Source organism: Ammospiza nelsoni, chromosome 1 (genome assembly GCF_027579445.1).
Source record: "Ammospiza nelsoni isolate bAmmNel1 chromosome 1, bAmmNel1.pri, whole genome shotgun sequence".
Classification (NCBI taxonomy): Eukaryota; Metazoa; Chordata; class Aves; order Passeriformes; family Passerellidae; genus Ammospiza; species Ammospiza nelsoni.
The window spans coordinates 131,476,518-131,503,597 of record NC_080633.1 but is presented as its reverse complement, the minus strand read 5'-3'; the positions used below and the strand labels follow the sequence as shown (position 1 = coordinate 131,503,597).

Here is a 27,080-nt window from a genome sequence, read left to right as displayed (position 1 = left end):
GCGGAGAGGCTCCTCAACCCCGCCGGAGATGTCTGGGGCGCGGGAGAAGAAGCGAGCCAAGAAGATGAGGAACCAGCCGGCCAGCGTCACGCTGCCCGCAGAGCCGGGGCCCTTCGGCGGCGGCGGGAGCAGAGCCTGCCCCACCCCAGGTACGGCTGTGGGAGCCCCTGTGTGAGGCCATTCCAAACCCACCCGGACCCGTTCTGTGTAACCTGCTCTGTGTGACCCTGCCTTGGCGGGAGGTTGGACTGGGTGGTCTCCAGAGGCTCTTTCCAGCCCAAACTATTCTGTACCCTGTGAATATGCCCTTCTCTCTGTCATCCCTTCGGTTACATAACGAATCCTTACAGTTCCCAGTCGTAAAGTGAACTTGGCTGTTATACCCGATCCAGTTTCTCCCTTGCTTTTCCGCCAGACCTGGGAGCTGCAGGAGGGGCTGGTGCAGTCTGCTGGTGCTGTTTTCCCTCATGCACCAGTTTTCCCTCAGATGTGCATGCCCAGCCGGTTTGCCTCCTGGGGCTGGTGGCTCCTGTATCTGAGAAGGGTGTTGGCAGGAGGCAGCAAGGCATGTCCCTAAAATGTCAGTGTCCTGGGTTATTACTGGAGCTTTTTGGACACACGTAACCTTTGCAGCTGAAGACTGAAGGATCCTGTCAGTTTGTATGCTAGATGCTCTTTTTGTCTTTGAGGTTTGACCTGCATCCTCTGTGCTTCAATCGGACTTCAATTTCCACCACCACCTTCACATTTAGATATTTTGTTACCTACCTTATTTCTGGGAAAAACCCAACTTAAAAAAGGACTTGTTACTGTGAGGCCTGCAGAAGTTGACAAATTGCATCTTTGTGATTGAATGAAAAAACCCTTAAGCGTCACTGTGTATTTAGGTGGCTGAAGAGTTCCTAAGCAGACAGAATGACATAGCAAATTATGCTCAGCCATGTCTGAGGATTTTGGAATGTCATTACAGGAGTACTGCTAGATTAAATACATTTTCCTAACTTCATTTGTGGCAGTGAACTTCCAAGATTACATGGTTATGTTTTTCCATTCTGTTAAAAGGCGTAGATTTTTGTCCATGTAGCATCCTTCTCTAGTGTCAGTATCACAGTTTTACAGAGCTGTTTTGTAGAAACAGAAAAGCAAAATCCTAAATAGGAGTTACAAAATTATGAATCTGTACAGCAGCTAAAATAATTTAAGGGTTTTTTAGTTATTAAGTCAGTGATAGTTTTGTCAAACAGTCTTCTGATTATGATTTTTATGTCCTTCATTAAGAGGGTGTGTTTGTGATATGAGTTAATTTTGGGCTGTAGGCCTACACAGATTTGCTGACTGAGACAGCTTCCATCCCTCTTTCCCAGCTATTTCCTTCTCACTTTCACCTCAGTGTCTGGAAAATGCTGCTCTCAGGTAAGTGTAAAACCAGGTCAGGACATAAAAGCTAATTTCTATTTCTACACCAAATTATTTTTTCTGCAGTATTACTGCAGTTCTGTATGATGTGTGGTTGCAGCAGGCTACAACAGTACTGCTGCTAAACATAAAACTTCAGTTTCTTGCTTATTTGAAATGGAAAAAAGAAGTTCTTTGCCTTTTAAAGTCTCATAAATTGAGATGCTGCTGAATGTGAATCTACTCCTGGCTGGTCTTCATGCCAATGGTAGCATTTTTGGGACAAAGGAGCAGGCTTGTTTAAGAAGCTGATCAACCTGAAAACTGTTTTATTTAATCTCACACTCCAGTTCTGTGGACACACAGAAATGATTTTGATTTTGACTAGAGAAGCTCCCTGAATGCTATTGTTCCTTGTTCTCTCAAGCACTTGTCTTGAGGTAGTGGATGGGGTGATGGGAATGGCTGGAGCTTTTTTTCTTGGATTGTCTAGCATGAACTGCCTGAGAACCATATCTCAAGTTGAACTAGAAATCCTAACTAAGGCTTAACTGAACATAAAGTTATCTAAACTAGTATATAGTATTTGTTAGGCTGAATGTACACTGGTGTTTGAATAAGGACTTCAAGGCCCTCTGAAGCTTTAGGTACTTGCCAGGTGCTTAGCAATCCTGAAAGGTATGTCTGTACCTTAGAAAGCTTTACTGTAGGCTTTAATTATTTAATTTCAGTATTGGTTTAAGTGCTTGTACCAGACAAGTAACTTACTGCACCAACATACATGTATCATGCTTACCTTAATTATTGCTCTAAAAGAAATATATGTTAGGCAAGAATACATTTGCTTATAGAAAAATAAATCAAGGAGCAAGTGGAAAAAATAACTTTGCTGTTTTGTTACTGAAACTCTGATAAGACAATATTAAAAATCACTATGATGTTGCATGGACTGATTTTGCTCTGACTCTTGGAGGCAAAATCTGGATTGTGTACCATTTTCAGAGCATGAAAAGTTACTTATTCTACCACAAGTTTGCTTCAGGCAGTGTAAAATTCTTATTTATTCCTGTAAGAAAGAATATAATTCTTCTGATTTCTGGTGGCTTTTGCAGTTACACGTGGTAAATATAATAGGAGTCTGCAAAGCAGCTTTATGAGAAAAGACTAATAGAGTTATTTGTGTTTCTCTAACCTCTTTTCATCTTTAAACCTTCCAGGAGATGTTCGTTCTGAGCAGCAGCAGCAGCAGAAATTTTCAAATCAGTCATCTGGGCCGCCTTACAGGAAAGACCAGTATTTTTCAAAGGGGCAAAGTAGAGGAGAGAGAGGCAGAGGAAGAGGAGGACACCAGAGTGTATCTGAGGAGATGCCAAAATACATAACAGGTTTGTATATGTGAAAAGGTCATAATTCATCTGTCCAGGGCAATTTGCTGGTGATTAAGTTTGCTGTCTTTGTTTTTGTGCAAGAGCAGAAATTAGAACTGATGCTATGTTCTTCTGGTTTTCCTGATTTTCTCCAAAACACAGAGGTAATTGTGAAGTGGAATTAGTGATTAGCTGTTGTTCAATGGGTCCTTTCAGACTTTGGAGTGGAAAAGTTACACCTGCTTGTAGTGAGGGAATATGCATTTTGGTTGCTGTTTGCCAGCACAATGAGTACTGACACTCATCTGCTTTTAATGTAGCCAGTGAAACTGATTTTGCTCATGCTGCAAGTTAAATATAGCTTTTTGTCTAACGGAAGGTTTATTTAGGAGAGCAAATCAGCTTTGCAAAATATGGCAGTGCTGTTATAGTAGATACACTTCCATAAACATGGAATGAGACCAAGCTCTGGATTTTTATTCCATTGTTCCAAAACAGTCCATAATATGTGACTGCTTCCATTTTTTTTCCATGCTAAAGATTTTTTTCATCTCCCTGAATACCATCTGAAAAGATTGCTACTCTAATTTAACAAAGAAGTATTTAATGCAAATAGGAATTGTTGGTTAAACAGCTTTGAGATTCATTCATGTATAAATATTTGCTTGACCATATCTGTAAGCTTCAGGATATATAAAGAACTGAAATTTCTTCAGTGACAGTGTACAGTACTTAATTTTATGTCAAGAAGATATTAGACTGCTGTAGTAGGAGTAATTCCATAGTTTACATATAATATCCTCCTCTGGGTTTGTTTGCTGTTTGTCATGCTCTGATGCAGTTCTTTCATTCCAGTGTCTGCCTTTGCTCAAGCTCGTGCTGCTGAGATCAGTGCCATGTTGAAAGCGGTTTCGCAGAAGTCTTCCAACTCTCTGGTGTTCCAGACCCTCCCCAGGCACATGCGGAGGCGAGCAATGAGTCACAACGTTAAACGCTTACCCAGGCGGCTCCAGGAGATGGCCAGGAAAGAGGTATGGGTGTGTGTTACAGCATTTCCTCTAGTGGGCACAGCCAAAGCACAGCGTTCAGCTCTGTAGTTGTTAGTGTTCAGACCTGAACTTCTGCCAGACTTCCTGAGTACTCTAAACTTTGATTGAGATTTCACTTCAGTGCAGGAACACCTCAGTTTCAGGTGGTAGCTCAAATAGGTCTCACTAACCACCTGGCTCTGTAATTACTGAACATCTTGAAAAGTTACTAGATTAGTGATAAGAGTCCACTCTTTTAGAGCAGAGGGTGTTCAAGTGGTGCACTGGTCCCAGGTGGTCCAAGAGCCCTCAGTAAGACCTGTCTGCCTTGCAGCCCAGCACAGCTTTAGGATGTGACTGGCCTCAAGCTAGTGCAGCTGATGCCATGGTTCGAGTGTTACAGCTCCAACGTGGGGGATGCACTGGGGTTGTTGGCAGGCTGCATGATGTTTAAGACTTAGCAACTGACTAGTCCTAACAGCTCATGGAACTCATTTTGTGGCAGTATCTCAGCATTTAGTCAGAATTTGCCTATGGGGATTACTTCCTCCTTACTCGCTGTGGCCTTTCTGTGTGTTTAAAAAGGAAAACTAAAAATGAGTTCAGCAGGATGTTATTGGTAAATGATGTTCCCAGTGTTTGGCATTGATCACTTTATAATCTCTCAGAATTCTTAAAATGATCAATTGAGTTTACTTGGTAAATTTTGTCTGTGTTAAGGTTGACTGACAAATTTATTCTTTGCATTCTTTTTTTCTTTTGCATTGTCTTTAAGTTGAGACCTTGCCCCCTCCACCCTGATTTCCTGAAGATGGTTGCTCATGGTTTCAGAAATCATTTCAGATACTTCTCAGCCACACACCAATTACATGTTTCTTAGGGTGTTTTATTGGATCTTCACATTTTACTGTTTTGATTCACATTCTTTTTGCTTTGTCAGACATGACAAAAGATGCAGTTTGGGCTCGTTTTCTGGGAAGTGAAGGAAGAAGGCATGGACTGTTTTGTATAGTTATAGTTATGTGTTATCCTTGTTAAATCTAGATTTCTCTAATGTTTATGTTTGGTTCTTTTGTGTCCTGCTTTTTTAACTCCTTTCATATGACGGCCTTTCTGACTTTTGTGTACATGCTCACACTTCCTCTCCCATTGGATTTTTGAGATTATTTAATTGGCCCTGGTGCAGCTGTATTTCTTGTGCTACATTTTCTGCCTTCAGGTCTTTTGGTGTGGTTTATATGTTTGCATGCTTTCTTGCAGCTTGTCATGTCTCTGTTACTTGTTTTTGTAAAGGTTCTGCCTATTACTTTTCAGTGTTTGATCTACATCTTCAAAGTTATCTGTTTCAATTCTGCTGCATTTTCTTCATTTGTCTTAGATCCTTTATCATGACCACATTCATTGAAACATTTACCTCAACCATCTCTTATCTCTTCAACAAGATTAAAGATGTACATTTTTCACCTACAATGCCACATTCCTTTTTCTGTAATTGCCTTTCTGAACCAGTCACCTACCACTGATCCAGTGGCTTGTATTTCCTTCTCTGTGATGAATGATGGGTCTGTTGCTATTCTATTGTCAAGTATTTCTTGATGAAGTCCTATTTCTTTGTACCACTTTTCTTCACAAAAAGAAAAACACTGATTGAGTCATGCCTTCCTCTCTAGTTGTGCATCTATATGTAATAGTTCAGACCTTGATTAGGTCTGGTTATCAAGAATTTGTCAGGATATTGCCACATTCCTCTCTTGTCAGCTTCTATGAGTTGTAGAACTGATAGGGTCCTTTCTGTCAGTCTGATAGTCTGTACTGCTTCTGAATGAGCTCAAACCTCCAAGCATTTTCCATGTCACATTGATTTGTTCATGTGAATATATGGATGTGTGGCAAAAACTTCACACAGGAGGTAGCAGCACTTACTGTTCACTGTTAAGTTTCTGAATGTGTGGGGATCTTTATATATGAGTTTCAGTCAAACCTTGATGCACTTCCATGGATGTGATTTGCAAAGAAAATTTCAAAGTTAGTTACCCTCAAGAGTGATCCAACATAGTATAACTTAATGTTAGTTCTTCCTGTATTCTTATATTTCAGCCTTTTTCTTTTCAGATTTTTTTTGCCTTGAGATTTACTTCAATATCCTCTGTTCTAAAAACAGGCAGAGAAAGCTGTGCATCAGAAAAAAGAACAGTCAAAGACTAAATGCCGCAAAGCTAGAAGACGCCACATAAATTTGGTAGCAGAGTTTAATCACAGGCAAAGAAAAAATATTTGGCTGGAAACCCATATTTGGCATGCAAAGAGATTTCATATGGTAAAGAAATGGGGATACTGTTTAGGAAACAGCCCTACAGAGAAGAGCTACAGGGCTTGTTACCGAGCCATGACAAAGCAATGCCTTCTTCAGGTACCACCTCTACATGTGTTGTTTGATATTTTGCCAAGGTGAAGTAATCAACTGCTTAGTTATAATGAATATTTCTGTCTCTGTGAAGTACTTTTGGGTCAGCTTTTAATAAGACTGCCAGGTATGAAATGAATAATTTTTTAAGTGTAATTCTGAGTGGCAGGTTTCAGAGAGAATAAGATGAGCCTTTAAAGGAGTCTTACAGTAACTATGAAATACTGAAATACTGCATTTTCAGTTTTCTCAAGAGCGAAGAGATTAAATGAATCCTTATATCATCTACCTGAGCAGCTATTGAGGAGAGATAATTTATTCTATGTCCTTTTTGATCTGTTGGTTTGAGAGGCAGGTTGGCCTTCAAATGAGAAATGCCTCACCACTTTCCTACAGCTATTAATTTTAAGTTAAAAAGAAACTCATTTCACTTTGGCAAACTTTAGAAAATGAAAAATTTCTACTTAAGTGTAAATTGTGAAGCCCTGTCTCATCCTTTCTTAACAAGCTCGCTTTAACCCTATCATATTGTTTCAGGACTTATCATATTATTGTTGCCTGGAGTTGACGGGTAAAGAGAATGAGCTTCTGAAGCAACTTGCTCGAATATCTAGCATTGACACAGGTAAAATTTACATAGTTCAAAATAAAGATTCTGAATAGACTAAAGGATGACACATCCTTTACCTTTTTTAGTAATGTGTCAGTAGTAGTTACTCAATAGTAGTAACAGAGCTGATACTGATTTTGAGTGAAAAATGTAATTAAGATGTCATAGTAGGACTAGACATTTTTATTTCAGCGGTTTATTAATAAACTAATTATGGTACAACATCAGCCACTCAGCAGCCAGACTGAATTTCAATTTTACTTTGTTTATTAAACAGCATTTTATTCTTCAGTTATTTTGTTCTTCAATAAGTATCTTCTTTTTTAGGATTGACATTTCAAGAGGCTTCTTGTCTGTCTGGAAGATTTGAGGGCTCCCTGAATCTTTACCGAGCAGATCGCTATCCTGAGGGTATGCTTGGTCCTGTTACGTTTATTTGGAAGCCCAGGGATGGGTCTGAAAACAGACAGTTGTGGATCTGGGTGCATCCAGCTCTGAAGCAGGTATATTTCCTATATAGTTGAACTCTTATTTCTTTATGTATTGTGCATTATTAATGCTAAAGATGTCATCTGAAAAGTATGGAAGAACTAGGTATAATACATGGCTTCAGGAACTAAGAGTTGGAAGACTATTTCCACTCTAACAATATTCATGTTCTGCAATTTATTCTTATAAAGCTTGTACAGAAGGTGTGTGCTGCTGAGGTGTTCAGCTTCTGAAAACATTTTTAGTGTCACTTGCTTCAGGATTTATGTGCAATATTATTTTGCTTGATTTACATCCTTTCCACTGGCACCCCCAGCAGGCTAAGTTCAGTATCATCATGGATAGTTACATTCTGATACTTAGCTATCAGCTTTAAAAAAAATAAAAAAGAACAAACTAAAATCTTGTGCACAGGCAATTTTTCTTATGTTAATTTTCAAGAGAACAAATTCTTAGCAACTTTCAATATTACTTTCAGCTTTTCTTAGCATGCCCTTGACTTCAGCAGAATTAATTTTTTTTACTTGAAATCCACATAGGAAAATTAAATAATGGAGTATAATTTTCAAAAGTATACTTAAGGTTTGCAGTGTACTGCATATCATCCTAATCCAAACTTCATTTTTCTTAAGGATATACTGAAGGAGTTAAAAGCAATTTTTCAGTGTTCAGAGCCTGAAGAAATCTGTATTTCTGAGCCTGTTACAGCATCAGTTCAAGAGGAAAAACAAATGGAAGTTGTTACGAGCCTTGGCAATAAAAGAAAGAAGGAGGATAAAGAAGGAGAAAAAGCTGTACCAGTGAAAAAAATAATTGGTGACGGCACTAGGGATCCATTCCAGTCCTACTCTTGGATCTCACGGACTACTGGCATTGCAGTCAGGTTTGTTCACAGTAGAGTCAGAAGCTGTGGTCATAACCACATAACATTGGCTGCATTTCTGGCTGAACAGTACTGGGGAAAATAATGTGTGTTGTACAATTGCACATGCACCTGAAACTTTGCCGTTTCAGTGACAGAAGCATGGAGATTCTCAGATACCGGCTGATCGGCCCGTTATCACACTCCATCCTCACAGAGACCCTGAAGGCAGCTTCTGTCCAAACAGTAAGGAAATTGACTTTGCATGTTCGTGTAATTTTGGTAATGTTCTTAGAACGTGCAAGCTTGGTTTTTGCTAGAAAGACCCATAAATTATCTAGCTTTCCTTTTTATAAAGGCCAACCTATGTATTACCCTGGTGGCTTCTCTGTTTTGAGCCTCTTGACTAATGCTGATCTTCTTCTCAGGAAGAGCTCCCACCTGGATTTTAAATGGGAGTAGGAAGAAAATACAAACAGTTGTGCTGAGCAGGCTGTGTAGCTTCTGCTGAGAGGTCCAGAATAATTCATACTCCTTTTGACAAACCACACATCCTGTTTCTCAAGCTATGAGCTAGAGCACCTAAAACCAGGGAGCAAGACATGTAAAGTACAAAAAACTTACTTGTTTTCAATCAAATATGGAGTTTCTCCAGGATTTAGGCATTTCATCTTGGCATATAGCATCACTGTGATTTTAATGTTGGTTTTTTTATTGTCTCTTGAGGCAAACATGATGAGGTCATGACGTCTCTGGCTTTCTGTAAGAAATAATTAATGACAGAATTAGGAAGCATTGTGGATTGTTTTATTTATATTTGGAATACAGGTTACAGCTTATTAGAGATTTTTGTAAAGTATAGGACTATACTTCATCAAGAAAAAATTACTTTGGTTTAAAACTTGAAGAGGAGGAAAGTGACTATAGTGTTTAAGGCAAACAGACTGAATTTATACTGATAGAAAATAATGAATAACTATTTGAGTTTAATTAAATACGTTTTTTTCCAGGAGATGGCAGATTCAGAAACAGAACTGAATAACTGGTGGGTAGAAAACTGCAAGGACTCTGAAAAAGTATCTCTTCATCAATGTCAAAGTGCTGTCTTTGAGCTATTGGAAGGTATTTGGGCATGTGGATGCTGCTGGTGGAAGCGGGGGGAAACTTAAAATCTAGTGGTCAAAATTGGCATGCTAAAAAAGTTGGTTTCATTTTGTACATGCTTATTTATTGGATGATCAAGATAGTGATGCCTTTGAGAATGTGCTTAGGTACTTGTCAGGCCATGGCAAAGAATTGAAAATGTTACATTGCAGGTATTTAAGGGTATTTAAATCCTCTGTGTAGTTCAAACTCTTAATAGAGAAACTGAATCTTGTTTGTTATCTTCATGAAACTTAGATTTGGGGTTGCTGATGGGATATACAGCCTGATGTATGCTCTCACTCTCTCTCACCATACACTTCAAATTAAGACAATAAGTTGTACAATACATTCACAGATAAAATGGTAGCCTCCAATCCAGAGTGAAAGTATTATACTTTGTTTATATATATTCATTTCTAAATAAGCAGTTGTGTGTTTGGCTGAATTGTAAAGTATCATAAAATTAACAATATCTTCTCAATTTCTAGCACTGAAGTAGGTAAGGCACTTTGGTAGATCTCAAGCTGTCTATCCAATGTGAGGCAGTTAAGCAGAGATGAGATAAAACTTTCACAAAGCACTTCTGAATTTCCTTCCTCTTGATGACAGGTGTAAAACAAAGGTTGCAAATGCAAAGAATGAATTGAGTATGTGACAGTGACTTCACTTTATGCTAAATGTAAATGTAATTGCAAACCAAGTCTTGCACTGCTCTTGTTGAGTTTTTTGTTACTGGAGATTTAACAAGCATTGGTGAGTTTTCCAAACATGTTAAATAGAGTATTCTGGATTGCTTCACTGGCTTACAGTGGTGTCACATCACTACAGGCAAAAATGCACAAAATACTCGTGCAGAAAAAGATCACAGCTTAATTGGTGGTTTCATGGCAATGTTCATCTGTGTGTTTTTAAAGGGATGACCTCACCATCAGATATGCCACCAGGTACGATACTTGGCCTCACTGTTGGAGATCCTCGAGTCAATTTGCCAAAAAAGAAGACAAAAGCCATGCCAGACTTTGAAAAATACCAAGGTGAAATCCCTTGTTTATATTATATGAAGAGATCTAGTTTCTCTGTGTTCTGTTGTTTTCATTTACTGTCATCTTCTATAGATTGTCTCTTGCTGTTTTCCTCTAGGCTTTGGTTCAAAATATTTCTCACTTCCAGAGCCCCTGGCAGAACAGAAACAGCTTGAAAGTTGCATAGGTTCTAGAGCAGCAGTTGTGAGGGAGGGACATGCACCAAAGCTGGTCTTGTGCTCAATGGAAGCCTCTGTCTGACCATACAGATGATCCAGGTTCGAATCCTGGCAAGGCCAACCAGGTGCTAAAAGCTCCATAGTAGGTTTCTGTTTGGTGTTTAGTCTTCCTATTTCTCTCTCCAAGAAGATATCTGCTATTTCTGGTTTATAGGCCCACAATGTTGAAAAGTTGCAATTCCACTGCAAAAATTGCAGGATTGGTATTTCAGGTGGCCAAGATGCTGGTTATGATAGAAAATGAAAGATGCAAGCATAACTTCTGAAATTTTCATTTCAGTGCTGACTTACACAATGTTTCAGTGCAAAATTCAAATTCATATGGATGTGAATGTCCTCTAAAAATGTGCAAAAGTATTTGCAGGATATAGGGGAGTTTGTGTACAGTGTGGGCATTCCCATTAAGTTGACTGGACACAGGCTGCCTCATCTAATAGGAGAAACATGATAGCCAGCTAGCAAGCAGTAGCAAATAGGACAAATTGAAAGTTCCAGAGACTTCAAAATACTGCATTTCCTTGGTGGTCTGTTTGCAAGACACTAGAATCATCTAGTCTCACATATCACTTAAGTCAGGTTGAACACCTACTTCAGTTACTTTTAGCTCTTTGCAAAATTCTGCTATTTTAATGTTCTTACATCCTCCTATTCTACCCTTTGTATCTAGAGCAGCCTTTCTGTTAATTAGTTCTGCTCAGCTAACTTTCTCATCATTAGTGTTCCTGTTTGAAATGCTGCAGCATACATGATCTCTACTTTGGTTCCTTCCTGCTGAGAAGTAAGGTGAGATATGTAGCACTTGTTTACTGGTTTGAGCTGCTAGAAGAGTTAGCTGCTATAGAAAGTAATTTGATGTCTTTCATTCTGCTTGTCATGTCTGTGAGGATGTGTTCAGGAAGGCAAGATCAACACAAGGCATTTAGGTATTTTAAATGTCTCCTCATAGTTTCTCTCCCACTGCTGGAGCAGGTTTTCCCTCAGGAAGGATGGCCATGGTAAAGAGGTAATGATGTAAGATAGGCAGTCAAGAGTACCTGTGTGTTTCTTCCTTTGGCTGGGTAGAAATGTCCATCTTCAAAATCTTTCTGCCTTCACTTGCAAAATATCTTTCATACCACAAATACTCAGAAAAGCTGGTATTGCTTTTTTGTTTCTTTCTGAGTATTTTTTTATTTTTTTCATAATGAACTTAAAACTGCTTCTGTGCCCTCTGACTTTTATTTAGGAGAAAGAGGAGGTCCTTGTTCATCTAGCAAGGAAAGCTAAATGGAATAATACTTTCTAATTTAGGTTCTGCTAAATAACTTACTGTTACACACAGCTGAAAAATTTGAGTAAGCAGAAGGATGAAAGAAGACAGACAATACCACTGTCTTTCAGTGGAACTTGACCCAAAAAAAGACTTCTCTAAGATCTGCAGTTCAATTTCAGTGCTTTTTGTTTCCTCCTTCTGAAAAAAAAAAAAGATCCTTAGAATTACATAAACTTTCTGAGCCTTGATTGTGTTGTGACCTTACTCAGATATAGTAATATTGTGAGCTGACCTCTATTAAAAATGTTAATAGTAATTTATTTGTCTTAATCACATCTTGTTTATTGAGCAATAAAAGGGAACCATTGGTATATTCCACACTTTTCCCCCCCTTTTTTGCTTCTTGAACATTCAAGTACTATCAGGGTTAATACTAGTAAGATTGAAATAGCACTGTGTACATTAGCATACAGGTTCCATATGTATTTTAGCCTCTCTTGTTCTTCAGTATTGTATAAAAGCCATCTGATTTTCTTAGATAAATGTTACTAATTTAAAGATGCATTGTTTGTCAAATGAGTGAATAGTTTAGGTAAGTTATAGCCATCACCTTTGCTTAGGGATTGTCATACATGTAGTCTGTGGTATGATACACATCTGTTCATACTACTTTTTTTTCCAAAATGCTGTTCTGAGATATGCCTGTATAGTTTTTCCCTGTCAGTAACACACTAACAAATCAAATGTAATTTCAGTCTTTCCAAGTTACTTTATCTCTTCAGTGCATATGCATGTGTGCAAGCTGTGTGAACACAGGCTGATCAGATTTAATTCAGATCAACTGAATTACTTCTTCAGGAAGGAGTAAGACTCCTACATGACTGCACATTAGTTCTGTTCCTTTCTCCAGTTTGAAGTGCACATCTGACATTTTGATATGTTGTTACTGTCTCATATGGAGAAAACAAATTCTACTGCCTTAAAAAACACTCAACATGGAGTATGGTGAAACGTCTACATAAACCATGAAACATATGTGAACTAAAGTTCCTTCTGCAGACACAGAGCCTGGGTCCATGCCTGTAAATGCACCTCTTGCAGAGGTGTAGGTATCTGTCCCCAGCTGTCCTGATACCCTCCCTCCCTGCAGACAGACACAGGGCTCTCAGACTGCTCCCAGGCTGTGTTTCTCTTTTTTTTTTGTGAAAGGGAGGAAGGAAAGGTTTCAAATAGAACTCTTAGACCTGTCTTCTAAGACAGATAATCAGCTGTGCAAATCAGATCAATAGCTTGAAATGGAGCAAAGCCTTCTTCTATTTGCCTGTATTGTCTAAGTACACACTATTGACACCAGCAGAAGTAGCTTGTTGATGAGTTTCATGTGCTTAGTAGTGCAACTGCCTATTTGCTGTACTAGCCCTAACATCTTACTTTCACTATTACCAGCAACTTATTCATCAGTAAGGTTATTTCCCCAGAAATCTTAAAATATGGACTGAAGAAAACAGGAGAGAGGTAAGAAGAATTGGTGTGAGGGTTTGGGATTATGATTTGAATTATAGTATGCTTAGTAGAAAGAATAAATTCTCCAGGTTCAGCAAGGATCAAAGAGAAGGAATGTGCCAAGTTAGAGAAGGATATTTTAGGGTAATAAGGAGGATATTGGATGAGTGGTGGTGATGAAAAGAGACTGACTTAAAAGGTCTTTCTCTAGTGGGGCAACAAATACTCATGCCATTACAGAATATAGGAATTGCAAAGAGCTCTGAGAATATGGCAAGGATAGGCTGCCTGAACTGTAGTAATAGAAAGAAATGTTAAAAAAAGCAAATAACTTTGCAGTGAATAATTTGCAGTTGAAGGAACTAGAACATGTTCAAGTAATTTAACATAAAGAGATTCTGGTGTTCACAAGTGCTTTCTGTACTGAAGATGGAAAAATACTTTCCTTACCTTATGCTTGTAATTATGTGCCCTTCACCCTTGGTTATCTGTAAGAGTCAGGAAGGCATTCCCTAGCACCACATACAGTTTTGTTGCTCTTTTTCTCCTTTTGAGGCATTCATACTTGCTTTCTCTCCAGACAGAATGTGCTTTGCCTTTAAGAGTGTTGAGCTCTCTTAGGTTCCTGCTCACTGTTCTTAATTCTTGGTCAGAGAAGGAATTCTTCTGCTTAATTGGCAAGGATTCCTTTTTTAGATTTATTGTTCTTAATTTGAAGGAATGCCACTGTAATCTGATAATTTATTTTGCATTTCTTTTCCTCAGATAAATCTAGCTTATTAAATAAGCAAGAATGCATGGCAAGTATCAGTAACATCACCAAACTGTCACAAGTGCTGCAGTAGTTAGTATTTCTTGCGAAGGATTTTGCAACTTTTTGTAATGAGTGCATCTTAAAGACTATGGATTTTAAATAAATAATTATTGCAGTTATGTTTGGCAGTACCTTTGGTAGGTACTTTTAGTACCACTGAATAAGCCAAGTCTTCTGTGTTTGAGTCTTTGTCTACATTACCTAGAAAAATTAGCAGAACCTTTTTTAAAGAGATTTAAATAATTTTAAAAAACAAAACAGCATCCTACATATTAAAGGAAGATGTTATGTTCCTTTACTATGTAATACCTTGTGGATGATGAGATGAGGAGCAATCTCTCTTAAGTTTTTAATCACAAAACTATTAATAGGTTCATTGTATTGTTTCTTGGTAAGAATTACTTTACTTAAATGGATGAGCATTCAGTGTGTACTGTACTGTACATTGAAGGCTGGTAATCCTTAGATCGCTAAAGGTAGGTACACATTTTCTTTGCTTTCCTTAGATTATAAAACCGAAGAAGAGATAGGTTATTTAATACTTCAGCAATTCATTTTAAAGCTGCAGTTGTTGTTTTTCTTCAGTAATGTATACAGCTGTTGATTTGTGCAGGCATAAGCAAGAAAAGTCCCTTGGTTGAAGCACACAGCCTGAAAGGATCCTGAGCAGGAAACTAGTACTAAATAATTGTTGTAGGCTAAGCATAGCCATACAAATTTTTCCTGTATGTACATTTCTTACAGGTAACTCTTGCTTCTCTTACAAGTTTACTTAGGCAGACTTATTTCAGGCTTTATAATGATGCTCTCTGTGATTTTTACTGAATCTGTTGAACTTCACACTCTGCCAGAAAGGCCAGATTCGAGAATATCAAAGGTGGTATGTAAAGATTTAGTTTACATTGCCAACAGTCATGTCTTTTATTAAGAAGAAATGCTGTTGAGAAAATACCAGGTTGGTCTTTCTAACATGAACAGTTGATTTCATATTTTGTGTTTGGAAAAACATGTAATAGTAAGGTGTGCCAGAAGCAGGGATGCTTGTTGAGCTTTTAACAGGCTTTTCTTGGTTGTCTGCTCATTATGATATGGAGGTGGTTTTGGTAATTTGGTACTTCAACCAAAAAAATGGTTTGAATTTTTTTTAAAGGTTCTTTTCTTTTGTAGATAATGATAAAGTTAGGCAGCTGTACCTGAAGGGTGTACCTGCAGACTGTGCTCACAGCTTTATCTGGGACCATGACATCTGTAAGAACGTCACTGAAAATAAAATCTCAGAGCAGGTAACTCAGTAGGTGGATTGCCATTGAGGAAATGGTTCATGGAGTCCATAGAAGGAGACTCTTGAAGTTTTTATAAATCTAAGATTAATCAATAGCTTCCTTAATGTCATAATATCCAGCTGCTGACATGTTGTGATTTTTTTGTAGCCTTTGCATAGTGTTCTTGCACAGCCGTTGACCATGGGTTCAATTAAAAGAAAGCTTTATTGGATTGCCTGTGGGACTGTAGTTGTAGGTTTACGTAACAGAAAAGTTTGGAATTGGATTTTCATACATCACCTTGACTTGTGTAGCAGAAAAGAGTGTCACAAGAAGGCTCTGGCCTTTAGCTGTAGGCAGGATGATTCTTTTGAGTGAAAGAACTGTGGAAGCTGAAAGGAAAGAAATCCTGTTTTTCTGAACTGCAGCACACTGTGCTGTGGGTATGCTGGGCAATAACTTGTGTTTTGTAGAGAACTTCCAGTTTGCTGTTGCAGGTTTGAAATCTCCCATCTTCACATTTTCATTGACGATGGAGGGCAGCCCATAAAGTGCATGGATAAAAATGTGATTTAGTCCCAAGAGCTGATAAACTTTTGCCATCATTGTAATCAGAAAGAGAAAATGTGTGTATGGCAAAAACATCTTTTCAAATATTCTTTCTGAAATTTAATTTGTGCTCTTTCAAACTGTCTGACATAGTGTAAAAAGTCAGAACACTTTAAAATATTACACTAGCACATGACAGTTACCAGAACAATCTTTTTGTATATGACAATCTTTTTATATATAAGTGTTTCTTATGCTGTCATGAAATCTAATGTTTACCTGATAAAACACAGGGAGTTGGATGGTTTGTTTCTTCGTAAATGTATTTTTAATGTGGTACAATGGCATATAACAACTGGTGATTGACAAAACCTTGGTGCCAGCATGCTTTATGTGAAACTGTTTGATGACCAAAATTTCTGCCCCTCTGCTTGGATGTAGTTCAGGTTTGCTCCATGTATTAACAGACTGAAAGCACTTGTTCAATCTGGTGTTGTGCACAAGTGTATAAACACAAAGTTGCAAAACTTGATTTTCCTCCTTCATCTATGTTGTACCTTGTACCTACTCTTTATGAAGGACTATGGAAGTAAGAAGGGGAGAAAAAGGGTGCTTAATACTCTTTTCTAAAATAACTTTTCATGCCTTGATGAAATTCTGTTAAAATATATAGTGTATTACTACTGTATTTTCCCTAGCTGTAAGCTCACCTTTTCTCTGTGTCTTGGAAGGGTATCTGGAAGAGGGAAGAAGAATGGTTATTAACTTATGGGAAATGTCTCCTCCTTCTCAGGATTTAAACCATATGAGAGCTCAGTTACTGGTACCTGGATCACATCTTGATTTGGGTCCTTGTGAATCTAAGATTCCCATTCTGTTGGTGCAGCAGCCAGGGAAAATGGCTGGAGAAGATCGACGAGGATGGGGGAGTGGCTGGGATATCTATCTCCCAAAGGGCTGGGGCATGGCTTTCTGGATTCCTTTTGTAAGTAACTTTGATGGCAAATTGCAAGTAAATTCAATAATTTATATAATTTAGTTTAAATTAATTTATTTTAGAGCATGTACTTCACATTGTATAACCAATTCCCAATTAGAGGGTCAAAATTTCACTTCAAAAAATGGTGTATGAACTGGTTTATATGACAGAAGCTTAGCCTTGAAACTTAAACATTAGCTTTCCATATCTTCTGTTGGGAGACAGCTGTGCCCGCATACAACTATGCCCACATAGCAGTCTAGAAGCAGCAAATCTGGGGAGTCAGGAGAGAAGCTGAAGCTATACCTCTCTGTGTTTCTACAAGCATATGCCTCTAAAGAGAAATCATTTGGTGCCTGCTGCTAATCAATTTCCAGCTTGGCTATCTACACCTCTGTCACCAAAGTTGCTGATTTGGGAGAGGGCTTAAGACAAAGTTTGAGTTAAGCTTGAATACTCCTTTGATGCTGTTTGAAGCAGCCTGCTTTGTGTGTTTAGGTGGCAGTTTTTTTACCTTTCTGCAGTTAAAATGATGCTTTTGAATGTTCAGGGGATTTAGTTACAGTGATACCTATTGTATGGTTAAAATACATTGGGCAGTGGTTGTTGAAGTAATGCAACATTCCTGGCAATGTCCAACATCAGAACCTGCGAAATTCTCTTCAGTTTTGTTGATAGTTTTGCAGAATTAAATTTAAAGCATGAATAACTGTTTTGTTGAAATTAGCATTTAGAACTGTAGAAACCTCGCTTAAGTTTATTTTTTAAAGCTTAAGTGTTAGACTTTCAGTTTTCTAAGGAAGTACCCTCTGAGCATTAATGTTTTGTTTCAGCTAGGAACCCAGAATTGGTTCAAACGTTGCTTTCTGGGTGTTTGATTTTTATAACAGATATATCGAGGTGTACGAGTCGGTGGCTTGCAAGAGGCATTAAAGCATTCTGAATACCAAAGAACACCTCACACTCCAAATGATTTCCCAGACTGCCAGGCAGGAATGCAGTTTGCCAAAGAACTGGAAACAAGTCTTCTTGAAAAATTTAAACGGTAACATTAATTTAAAAATTGGTGGTAAGAATGACAAAAATTAATACTGCTTGAAATATTCCCTTAATTATATGTTCTTGTGTTCATTTAGACTTGGACTTTTTGAGATCTTTCACCAGTGTTTTAGGAATCCTAGATACATTTAACTCTGCTAAACAGAGCATATAAATTAAACCCTTCTATTCCCAGAGACATGCTCAGTTATAGAGCTGTAACAAGGCTGCATAGCAATAAAATAAACAAAACTATTTTCAGATACCTAAGCAGCAAATGGAGGAGGTAAGAGAATGCAAAGGAGTATGTCCAAGTATGTACCAAGTGTTGAAAAATAAAGTAAATTAAGAGGCACATTTTGGTATCTAATTTTATTAAAGTATCAGGCATTCTGAAGATTGCATTCATTTTTACTGCAACAAAGAGAGCTCTTAACCATGATTTTGGAGTAGCTGGAAGTGTCCTCTGCACCAACTGGTGTTGTTTCCCCTTCCAGATAGGAGGGGAAAATAGGAGAAGTTCAGAGGAAAAGGTGGTGGTGTGAGTCACAGCAGGTAGATGTTTCTAGCATGGTTGAAAAGATACATCAGCATAAATATGTCCGCATATTTATGTAGACATAAATACAGCAGCATTTTCTAGAGTGTAATTTTAAAATTGTTATTCAATGAGGTTAGAAAGTTAATTGTGCATTCCCTTTCTGGTTTAAGTACTTGATTTTGAAAATATTCTTACCTACTTATTTGATTTATCATTTAGACGTCCACCTGCAAAAAGGGCAAATTATGTCAAGCTGGGCACTCTGTCTCCTTTCATCTGTCCTTGGGGGCAGCTGACCAAGAACTGGGAAGGAAGAATGAAAGCTTCAGGAGGATTTTTATGTCCTTCTTCCCCACATCCTGACTGCTGCACAACTGAAGGGCAGACCCTTTGTGACCCCAAGGCAGAAGTGGTCAGAGAAGCTTTTCCTGAGAATGGTAAGGCAGAGGAGACCATGGAAATAACAAGTTCTGAAGGTGCCCTAAAGACAGAGGATCTTACAAGCACCCAAGATTTTGGTGAGAGAGATGAAACTAAGACAAGTGACTGTATTGTTCTCAGGTATGACAAAATTATACACACATTTATTTCTTAACTGGTATTGAATTGGGGAAAAGGAAGAGCTCAGCCTTGATTATTAGCATGAGAGAATTATTTCATCCAAATACAGTGAGATTAAATAGTTTTGTCACAAATCAGAATCTGCTGTTGAGTGGAAATCCTGCTTTTCTCCAGCAACTTGATGGCTACATAAAGAAAACTCCTTAAAGTATCTTAAGTTTAACACTTTGGAGTTTACTGTGTTTTTAGAGTTTAGATATTCTGTCTGCTTCCAGGTCGATGGAGCTTTTAGAGGCTCATATTTGTGACTTTAGGACTGTTGGCTGTGAAAATCATCTTGCATTCTCTTCCCTAATACATCACCACAGGTGATTCTTGCACTCCTTAACAAGGTCCCCAGAAAACAGAGAATCCCCCGCATTCCAGTGCAACACATGAGGGCAGCAACAGTACTGGAAAGTGCCTGAGCACAGGTCTTTCATTTTTGTGTGGTTACCAGGGGAAGAAAACTCTGAAAGTTCTGGACTGCATTAGTATCACTGGAGATTTTAGAGTGTTTGTGGTTTTAACAAGCTTTGGGGGTTTTAACAAGTGATGTCTCCTTCCTTCTGAAGACAACTCATGAGTTCCACTCACCAAAGTTCTTTTTAGGCTAAGGGTGATACAATTACCAGCTTGGAAGGTTACAGAAAGCCCTAGGGCTTTTTTTAAATGTGCTCTTGCAGATATGTGGGGTCCTGGATTTCTGTTAAACTGCTCATTAGTAACTATCTGTGATGTTTGTTTTCAAAAATTTTTAATAGGAGTGAGAAACTACTAATGCAGCTGTCAGCCTGGTGTTACCCCACTGCTGGGAAAGATCGGCGGATCCGCCTCGTTTCTCGGCTGGGACAGAAGGAAATGACTGAAGATGTGTTTTTGCCAATTTTGATGAGTTACCCAAGGGCTCTTGTCTGGGTCCATTTGTCACTCTTGAGAAAGGGGAACCCTGAATTACATGCCATGATTTGCATCCCAAAAGAAGATGACTTGCTGCGCCTAAGCAAAGACAAACTCTTCTGTGGTCCACAAGAACCCAAGCATCGTGACATATTCAAAGACAAGGTACAGAAGCAAAAAGAGGAGAAGAAGAAGAAGAAGAAAAAGGATAACGTGAAGTCCCTAGAGAGTGATCCTGCAGGCATTCCAGATGAAGAAGCAGCTGAGGACCATGAAGACCTCGTTCTCGGTCTTTGGTCAGATGCTCTCCCAGATGTTACTTCCCACTGCTCCAGGACTGTCTTGGGGTATGTCACTCGAGGGGATTTTTCATTGGCTGTAGGCTGTGGAGAAGCACTGGGTTTTGTTAGCTTGACTGGGTTAATTTATATGTTACACAACCAGCCAGCAGATAAGAAAGGGCTTGTTTTGTTAAGGACTCCAGCATCTTTACAGTACAGGTTTGCAAGACTTACTATTGAGGTTTAAGCATCATTGCAGTGCAGTAGAATGCCAAAAATACCAAAGAATTTTGTTTTGTATTGTGGCCTTTCTGATTTGTCTCAAATTTGAGGTTATTCTGAGCCAAAACAGCTCTATGAAATAATTAAAAAGCTTTTCAGCCTTATTCAAGAAAATAACTAATGCCTAAAGAGAGTAGAGTTACTTTTGATGTCTGCATTGCTAAGGATTTCTAACAGATCATTATCATGATCTTCTTTATCTCTAAAGAAGCATATTCTTCCATTTTTTCTCCTCAAAGCAGTGGATGCTATAACAATATACAGGAAATCATCATGTTAATTTTAGAAGTCTTTGCTCAGATGGACTGTAAATTTACAGTGCACTTTCACATGTAACTGCATGCAGTCTGATCCAGTGTATATAGCAAGTGGCTTTCCTGATTCCTCGTATCTGAATAGGTGTGGCTGCAGTGCACCAGAGCTATGCAGAGAAAGCTGAATGCTTAAATGAAATACAAATAAAATATAGACCAGCTATGTCATTTGGAATTATGGCAACTGGAGCTTTTAAACTGGAAAGCATGTCAGTCTGTCTCCCTGGTCTGAAAGGTAATAAGCCTTACACATGCAAATTGCTACTGAATGCCACAGTGGGTCAGCACATATTTTCTGTTAATAATAGGGGATATTTTTGTTCCTCAAAACCTGAATTTAGTTTTGTATGGAATGTGCTAGAATTGAAGATTTCTTCATGTTACAGTACAGTTCATGAATGTTGTTCAAACAAACATAAAACTTGTAAAATATGCTATGGGGTAAAGGGAGAAAGCTGTTTGATTTGCCTGGGGTAGTGTGGGTAGGTTGTTTGTGTTTGGTATTCTGTTGTTTGGGTTTTTTTAATGATAGCTTTAATCATCTAGCTGTTCCTGAGTTAAGGAACTTGAAAAGGAATTTACAGTAATATGCTGTAGTTTAGTAGCAGCATGATACAAATATATGTCAGTTGGTAAAATTATCCTGAAATGATCATGGACAAATAAAAATGTAATGTATTCTGGAATTAATAGTCTGTTGACTAAGTTTCATTCTTAGAGAAATTAAGTAGGGATTAGTTAATGACTTTTTCTTTCGAAATGTCAGTGTTCAACTTAATTTCCTCTTTCACAGTTTTGTTTGAAACTCTTAGGCAAATTTATTAATGTTGGCTGGAGTTGTTGGAGGTAAGATTTAGTGTGCCTTCACCCTCAAAATTATTAAAATATAGGACCATTTAAATATGGCACACACATGGGGAAGGAGGAGGAACATCTGATTGCAAGGGAAATATTGGAAGTGAGGCTGGATTTTGTTTTTAAAGTCTTCAGAAGATGGATTGTAGAGTGTGCACCAGCAGTGGGAGTTGTGGTGGCATGTGGGAAAGAAAGATGCAGTTTCCAGCACAGCTTGGATTGCAGCTCCCTGAGAAATCATGCTGAATGGCTCTTCACTGCTCACCTTTGATGCACCTGATAAAGCAATCATGGTCCCAGAAAGGTCCTGGGAAGCATCTGCAGGAAAGCCAGCAGATGGCCCCAGAGGAAAGAGTTTGCTTCTGGCAGGGCTGGGATTCACACGCTCCTGGCTGTGACTGTGAGTGCTGCAGCCTGTAGGTATGTGAGAATAAGGAGCCCCTTAAACTTTACAGCCTGGCTGCTCTGATCAAGTTCTCTCATGGTAATAATCCTGGATGCAATGAACCTTTTGAATTGTAAGCCCGACTGAAATAGTTCTAGAATCACAGTTTCCAGAGCTGTGCTTCATGGGAAGAAAGGAGGGCAGGTGAAGTTTGTATGATTTTTTTTCCTCATCACCTCCCTCATCTTAATAGATAGATATTTACTTGCCTCAGTAGACCTGGCTTGTATGTGAGAAATAAAGAGAAGCCCCTACCCAAGCTATCATTTTTTCTTTTCTGCTTGTAGATCTTTTGTTCACTGAGTCTTTGCAAGGTTTTTATTAAAAAAAAAAAACAAAACCAACATCTGGAGTTTTTCCTTTTTTTCTTTCTATTGGTAATTTCTGCCAGGTTTTCATTTTGACACTTCCTGTTACTTTTCTTTGATTTCCATTCTCTATTTTTGATTTATGATCCTTGTCTCTAGTGAGCCAGTGAAGAGAAACTGGAACTCAAGTGCATCCTGTTCTGTATATCTTGTAATATTGTTACACAGTTGTTTTCCTGTAAGTCAGTGATTTATGCCTTAAGACTTCACTCCTTGTAAAATACACTGCAAACCAGATAAGTTAAAAATGCTCAAAACTCTCAGCCAAAATTTGTCAGAAAAGTACTGTGACTTTATGTAGCTGCAAGGAAATTTTTATCTGTGGTTGCAATTTCCAGATTCCATGTGTCTCAAGGGTGATTTAGTCATAAAAACCATGTCAACACCGGATAATCAAACTGTGGCTAATTAAACCTGTGTTATCTGTGCATCAGCTGCACAGTATGCCTGTGCTCATCATGTTGAATCAGGTGTAGTTTACAGCACACATCTGCTCTTACTGCAGTTGCTGCACATTGGTTAACTTACCCCAGAGCATCTGGATCAGCTCCTGTGGGCTGTAATGCACGAGCATTTTTGGGAACCGAGGAAGCTCTGGCCTGGTGAAAGCAGCTCTCACAAGCTCTCAGGTTCCCATGCTATCCTCCAGATAACTTTCTCAAAATGGGTGCCAGGCCAGACCCTTAGCTCTCGTTCTGTGCTTGGCAAGAGCTTTTGGAAGCTGAAATGAAGCACAGAAGGCAATTTTGGCATTCTCTGTAGCACAGTGAGGAGGTTGAATGGTAACACACGGCTCCTGTAGCTCTTTTTGTGGCTCCCTCAGAGCAGCTGTGGAAATGCTGCGTTTGACTCACCTGGTGAGGGGTCTTTTCCCAGGCTGAACCACAACTTCCATGGCAGTTGCCTGCTCTGCTGACAGGTGCAGTGACTAATGGACCTACCAAGCTGAGGGGATCCAACACACACATTCTTTACCATCTCAAGTCCAGAAAATGAGGTTGCAGAGGAGGATGGTGATTACTCTGTGGGATGAAGTGAGGTGGGACTGGGGCCAGATTGTTGTGTGTTTGTTAAAGATGTTCAGGGCAATCTGTTTAGCAGCCTGTAGGTAATGGGAGAAGTTATCTGGCAGAAAGGCAGCTGGGGTTGCTGAAACAAATCTGGGAAAATAATTGACAGGGTGTTAGACTGCTTGATGGCGATAGAAGCCTTGGGGGATCATGGCATACGCAGACAAAGAGCTGTCAAATTCAGCATGACATTTTGCTTTCAGTGCTCTAAATCTGGAAGAGCCAGATACGTCAAACCTGATCCAGTCTCATGTCCATGTGAGATAGGTAGTAGGAGCAGAGCCTGGGGGAGTAAACCACCAAAGGCCAATTTCTGAAGCACTAAGACTGAGAAAAGCACAAAAGCAATTGCATTGTTACCTTTTCCAAGAAATCAACATACAGAAAACCCCAACCCAAAATCCCATGCTTCTAAATGATATTCACAGAGGTCAGCAATATAAACAGCACCCACAAATCACCTTGTGCAAATTCAACTCAGCTGTACTACAGTTCTTTGCAACACTGGTCTCATCAAATTCCTGTAAGAGCAAGTAAAATTTTATGGAGTAATGAGAACTTAGAAAGGATAGGGGATATGGCCTGAAACCATTTTGTGCCAGCTTTGAAAGTCAGAGCCAGTTTGACATTGGTCAAAATAATGAGTTCAAGGTAGTTTGCAAAGTAGGTGAAGTGACAAAAGACAAAGCACAGTTTTTATTTATTGCATTGGGTCTCTTCTTAAAGAAATGCAGTTTTTTCTACAGTAGCAATATGCCTGCACAGGATGATTTTTTAAAGCATTTTTAGACACTCTAAGATGAGTGTAACGTCTACCAGCATCAGCTTGCTTGATCCATTCTAGTTGTCTTTTCATCATGGGCCTATAGCAGTGCTGCTATTCTGACTAGCTAAGTCCAGTTCTTAAGAAATAAAATCAAAAAGACATTCAGGACACAAGAGTAAAGCAGAGAATGAAAAAGCAGTCTGAAGGAAGAGAGTAACTCAAATTTTCATTATCCAAATATGTGAGGATTTTCTGCAACTTTCCAGAAAGGATGGTGCAATTCAGTATTTCATTTCATCTCAAAATCAAATAAGTAGCCAGGATGAGAAAGCTGTTTCAGCTCAGTCCTTCTCTCAGCATCCTGTTCTTAGCCCAGAAACTGTGTTTTTTTAATAGAAGACCAAAATGGTTGTGGTGGATGGGAGAGCTCAAGCACCTCAAAATCTGTGTCCATCAAAGCTCTCTCACATCACTTCTCTTCTGGGTTTGCTCTCTTTTTTCATATTAGGTAATATTAAAGGCTTTTTTTTTTTTTTTTTGTCTCTAACAAAAGGATGAAATAAAAACCAACTTGGACAGGCAAAACCTGAGTTATCTAGAGCTTTATTACTCAGAAATTACTTTAAATGCCACCTCAGAAGTGAGCCCCTTCTACCCATGGAGACACCCCAGTTGTTTTGACTGTGGCTCTAGTGAAGAATCCTGTGTGTCTACAGTTATAATTATTTATAAATACCATACATATACTTCTAAAACTCTTACCTGGGTTGTATCAGGTGTCATCCAAGAAAGCATTGACCCAGAGGCAAAGCCAATTGTTCAGAATGAGTAGGGTTGGGTGGGAAAGAGGGGTCATCCGCATCAAAGTCTTTACTGTTCCTCAGCACTGAAAAAAATCCAGAGTGCATGCACAGAAAAACAGTAAATCTGCAATTAAAAATACACTTTTCAGATGGGCAGCTGCTTAATGCAGTGATTTTTGATTTTTTTTCTTTTTAAGATGCATGTGGAAGTAGTTTTGGTACAGACCAGCAGGGATTAAAGGGTTAAAAATAGATAATTTATTTTCATGTAGAACAATGTGTCTTACAGGAATCAATTGCATCCAGTTTTTCTGAATATTTTTGCAACGCAATAATTCTTTTAAATTAGTTGGCAAATACATGAAGGGGGTTCCAAATGAAGGCACAAAAGTTTATTAAATTGGTTGAGAACTGTAATCAGTTGTTTTTGTTTTTCAAAGAGAAGCAGATGAAAATGAGCATTAGTACATAGTAGTTGGAGGAATGTCTTAAAAAAGAATTAATTGAAGTTTCCCTTAGTCCTTCTAGGGCTTTCACTGAGCTACTGTATTTTGAGGCATTAATTATTTGTATTCATAAGACTTAATTATCAAAAAAATAGATGTAGTTTGTGTTGGTATCTTTAAGAACTTACTTTTATGCCAATAGGCAGCACACAATGGCCCAACTTCTAAAATGGCAACCCCAAACTACAGATTTCTGTGTCCCCTGAAGTCTCCCTGCACCTGATGCTGGGGCAGAGGAGGTTTATGGGGTGTTGCAGGTGTCCAGCAGCACCCAGTGGGACACACACTGGAGCCTTAGGAAACAACCTCAGTGGAAGCTGCTTTTGGAGCAGTGAGACAGCACCCTGTGTCAGCAGCTGTGGAGGCCAATCCTTGCCATGCAAAGCTCTGGAGTCGTTCCATGTTGGAGAAGGAAGGGTAAGAAAGGTAAGCTCGGAGATCCTGATCCTGCCATTCTGTGTTAATTTGGGGGAGAATAAAAAAACAACCTCTAAACTTTCCTTTTTTAGGTTAGAAGACATGTAGAAGATTAGTTTTACTCCTTTTTGGATTATCCAACGAAAGCAGAAATATCCAGAAAAGAGCAATTCCTTCTTTGCCTGAAGGCCTGTTTGTGGTGTTTGAGGCACCCACCCCCTTTTTGTGGTACAGCATGCTGGTGTGAGGCCAGAGCTCACTGATGTTACAAGGTGTGGTTGTGCAAGGCCTTGCACATGGGCAAATACACAACACACAAGGTAAGGGGCTTCCTAACGAACAGACTTTCAAATCTCTGCTTCCCTTAGAGCAAATAATTCTTTTGATTGCCTGAGCCGCAGAAGATCTTCACACATCTTTAAGATCATAGCAACATAGAGTGGTTTGGGTTGGAAGGGACCTTAAAGATTGCCTAGCTCCAGCCCCCCTGCCATGGGCAAGGACACCTCCCAACAGACCAGGTTGCTCAAAGCCCCATGCCTGGCTCCCACCATGAGTTCAGACCCTGTGCCCTTGCCATTTGGTGTGGAATGGTTCATGGTTTGACAGCTTTCCTGTAGAAGTGTAAAGACCACAGCAGAGCGAATGACTACACAAGGTTGGAAGAGACCTTAAAGATCATCGAGTCCAACCCAGCCCTAACTCCTCAACTAAACCATGGCGCCAAGTGCCACATCCAGGGACGGTGACTCCACAACATCCCTGGGCAGACCATTCCAGAGCTTTGTCACTCTTTCTGTGAAAATCTTTCTATGCTGTATCTGTCTTTTAAATTCTGCTTTGATCCTATTCTGAGTAAATCTTGATCTTTATTTTGAAAACTATTTTTTAATTCAGATTTCCTTCTGTAAAAGACCATCAAAAGCTGAAAGATTACTGTCCCACAGTACAAGAGGAGGGATGCTGTTAGGTT

General features: G+C 38.9%; 1 protein-coding gene across 1 annotated transcript; it reads left to right on the top strand.

The window, feature by feature from the left end:
• The first annotated feature begins 28 nt into the window (after positions 1-28).
• POP1 (POP1 homolog, ribonuclease P/MRP subunit) lies at positions 29-22,450 on the top strand. Its single transcript, XM_059470969.1, has 15 exons — positions 29-149; positions 2,613-2,780; positions 3,618-3,793; positions 5,952-6,200; positions 6,732-6,819; positions 7,132-7,307; positions 7,926-8,176; positions 8,308-8,401; positions 9,166-9,277; positions 10,216-10,335; positions 15,299-15,414; positions 16,736-16,927; positions 17,812-17,966; positions 18,720-19,061; positions 19,865-22,450. The coding sequence occupies exons 1-15, from the start codon at positions 29-31 to the stop codon at positions 20,526-20,528; spliced, it is 3,024 nt and encodes a 1,007-aa protein (XP_059326952.1). The 3' UTR covers positions 20,529-22,450.
• The last annotated feature ends 4,630 nt before the right edge of the window (positions 22,451-27,080 follow it).

What these genes read in the sequence shown, in the direction of transcription:
- POP1 (XM_059470969.1), top strand. Translation starts at nt 29, where the DNA reads ATGTCTGGGGCGCGGGAGAAGAAGCGAGCCAAGAAGATGAGGAACCAG. An exon ending in CAGAGCCTGCCCCACCCCAG is followed by an intron (nt 150 to 2,612) that starts GTACGGCTGTGG and finishes TAAACCTTCCAG; the next exon opens with GAGATGTTCGTTCTGAGCAG. An exon ending in AATATCTAGCATTGACACAG is followed by an intron (nt 6,820 to 7,131) that starts GTAAAATTTACA and finishes CTTCTTTTTTAG; the next exon opens with GATTGACATTTCAAGAGGCT.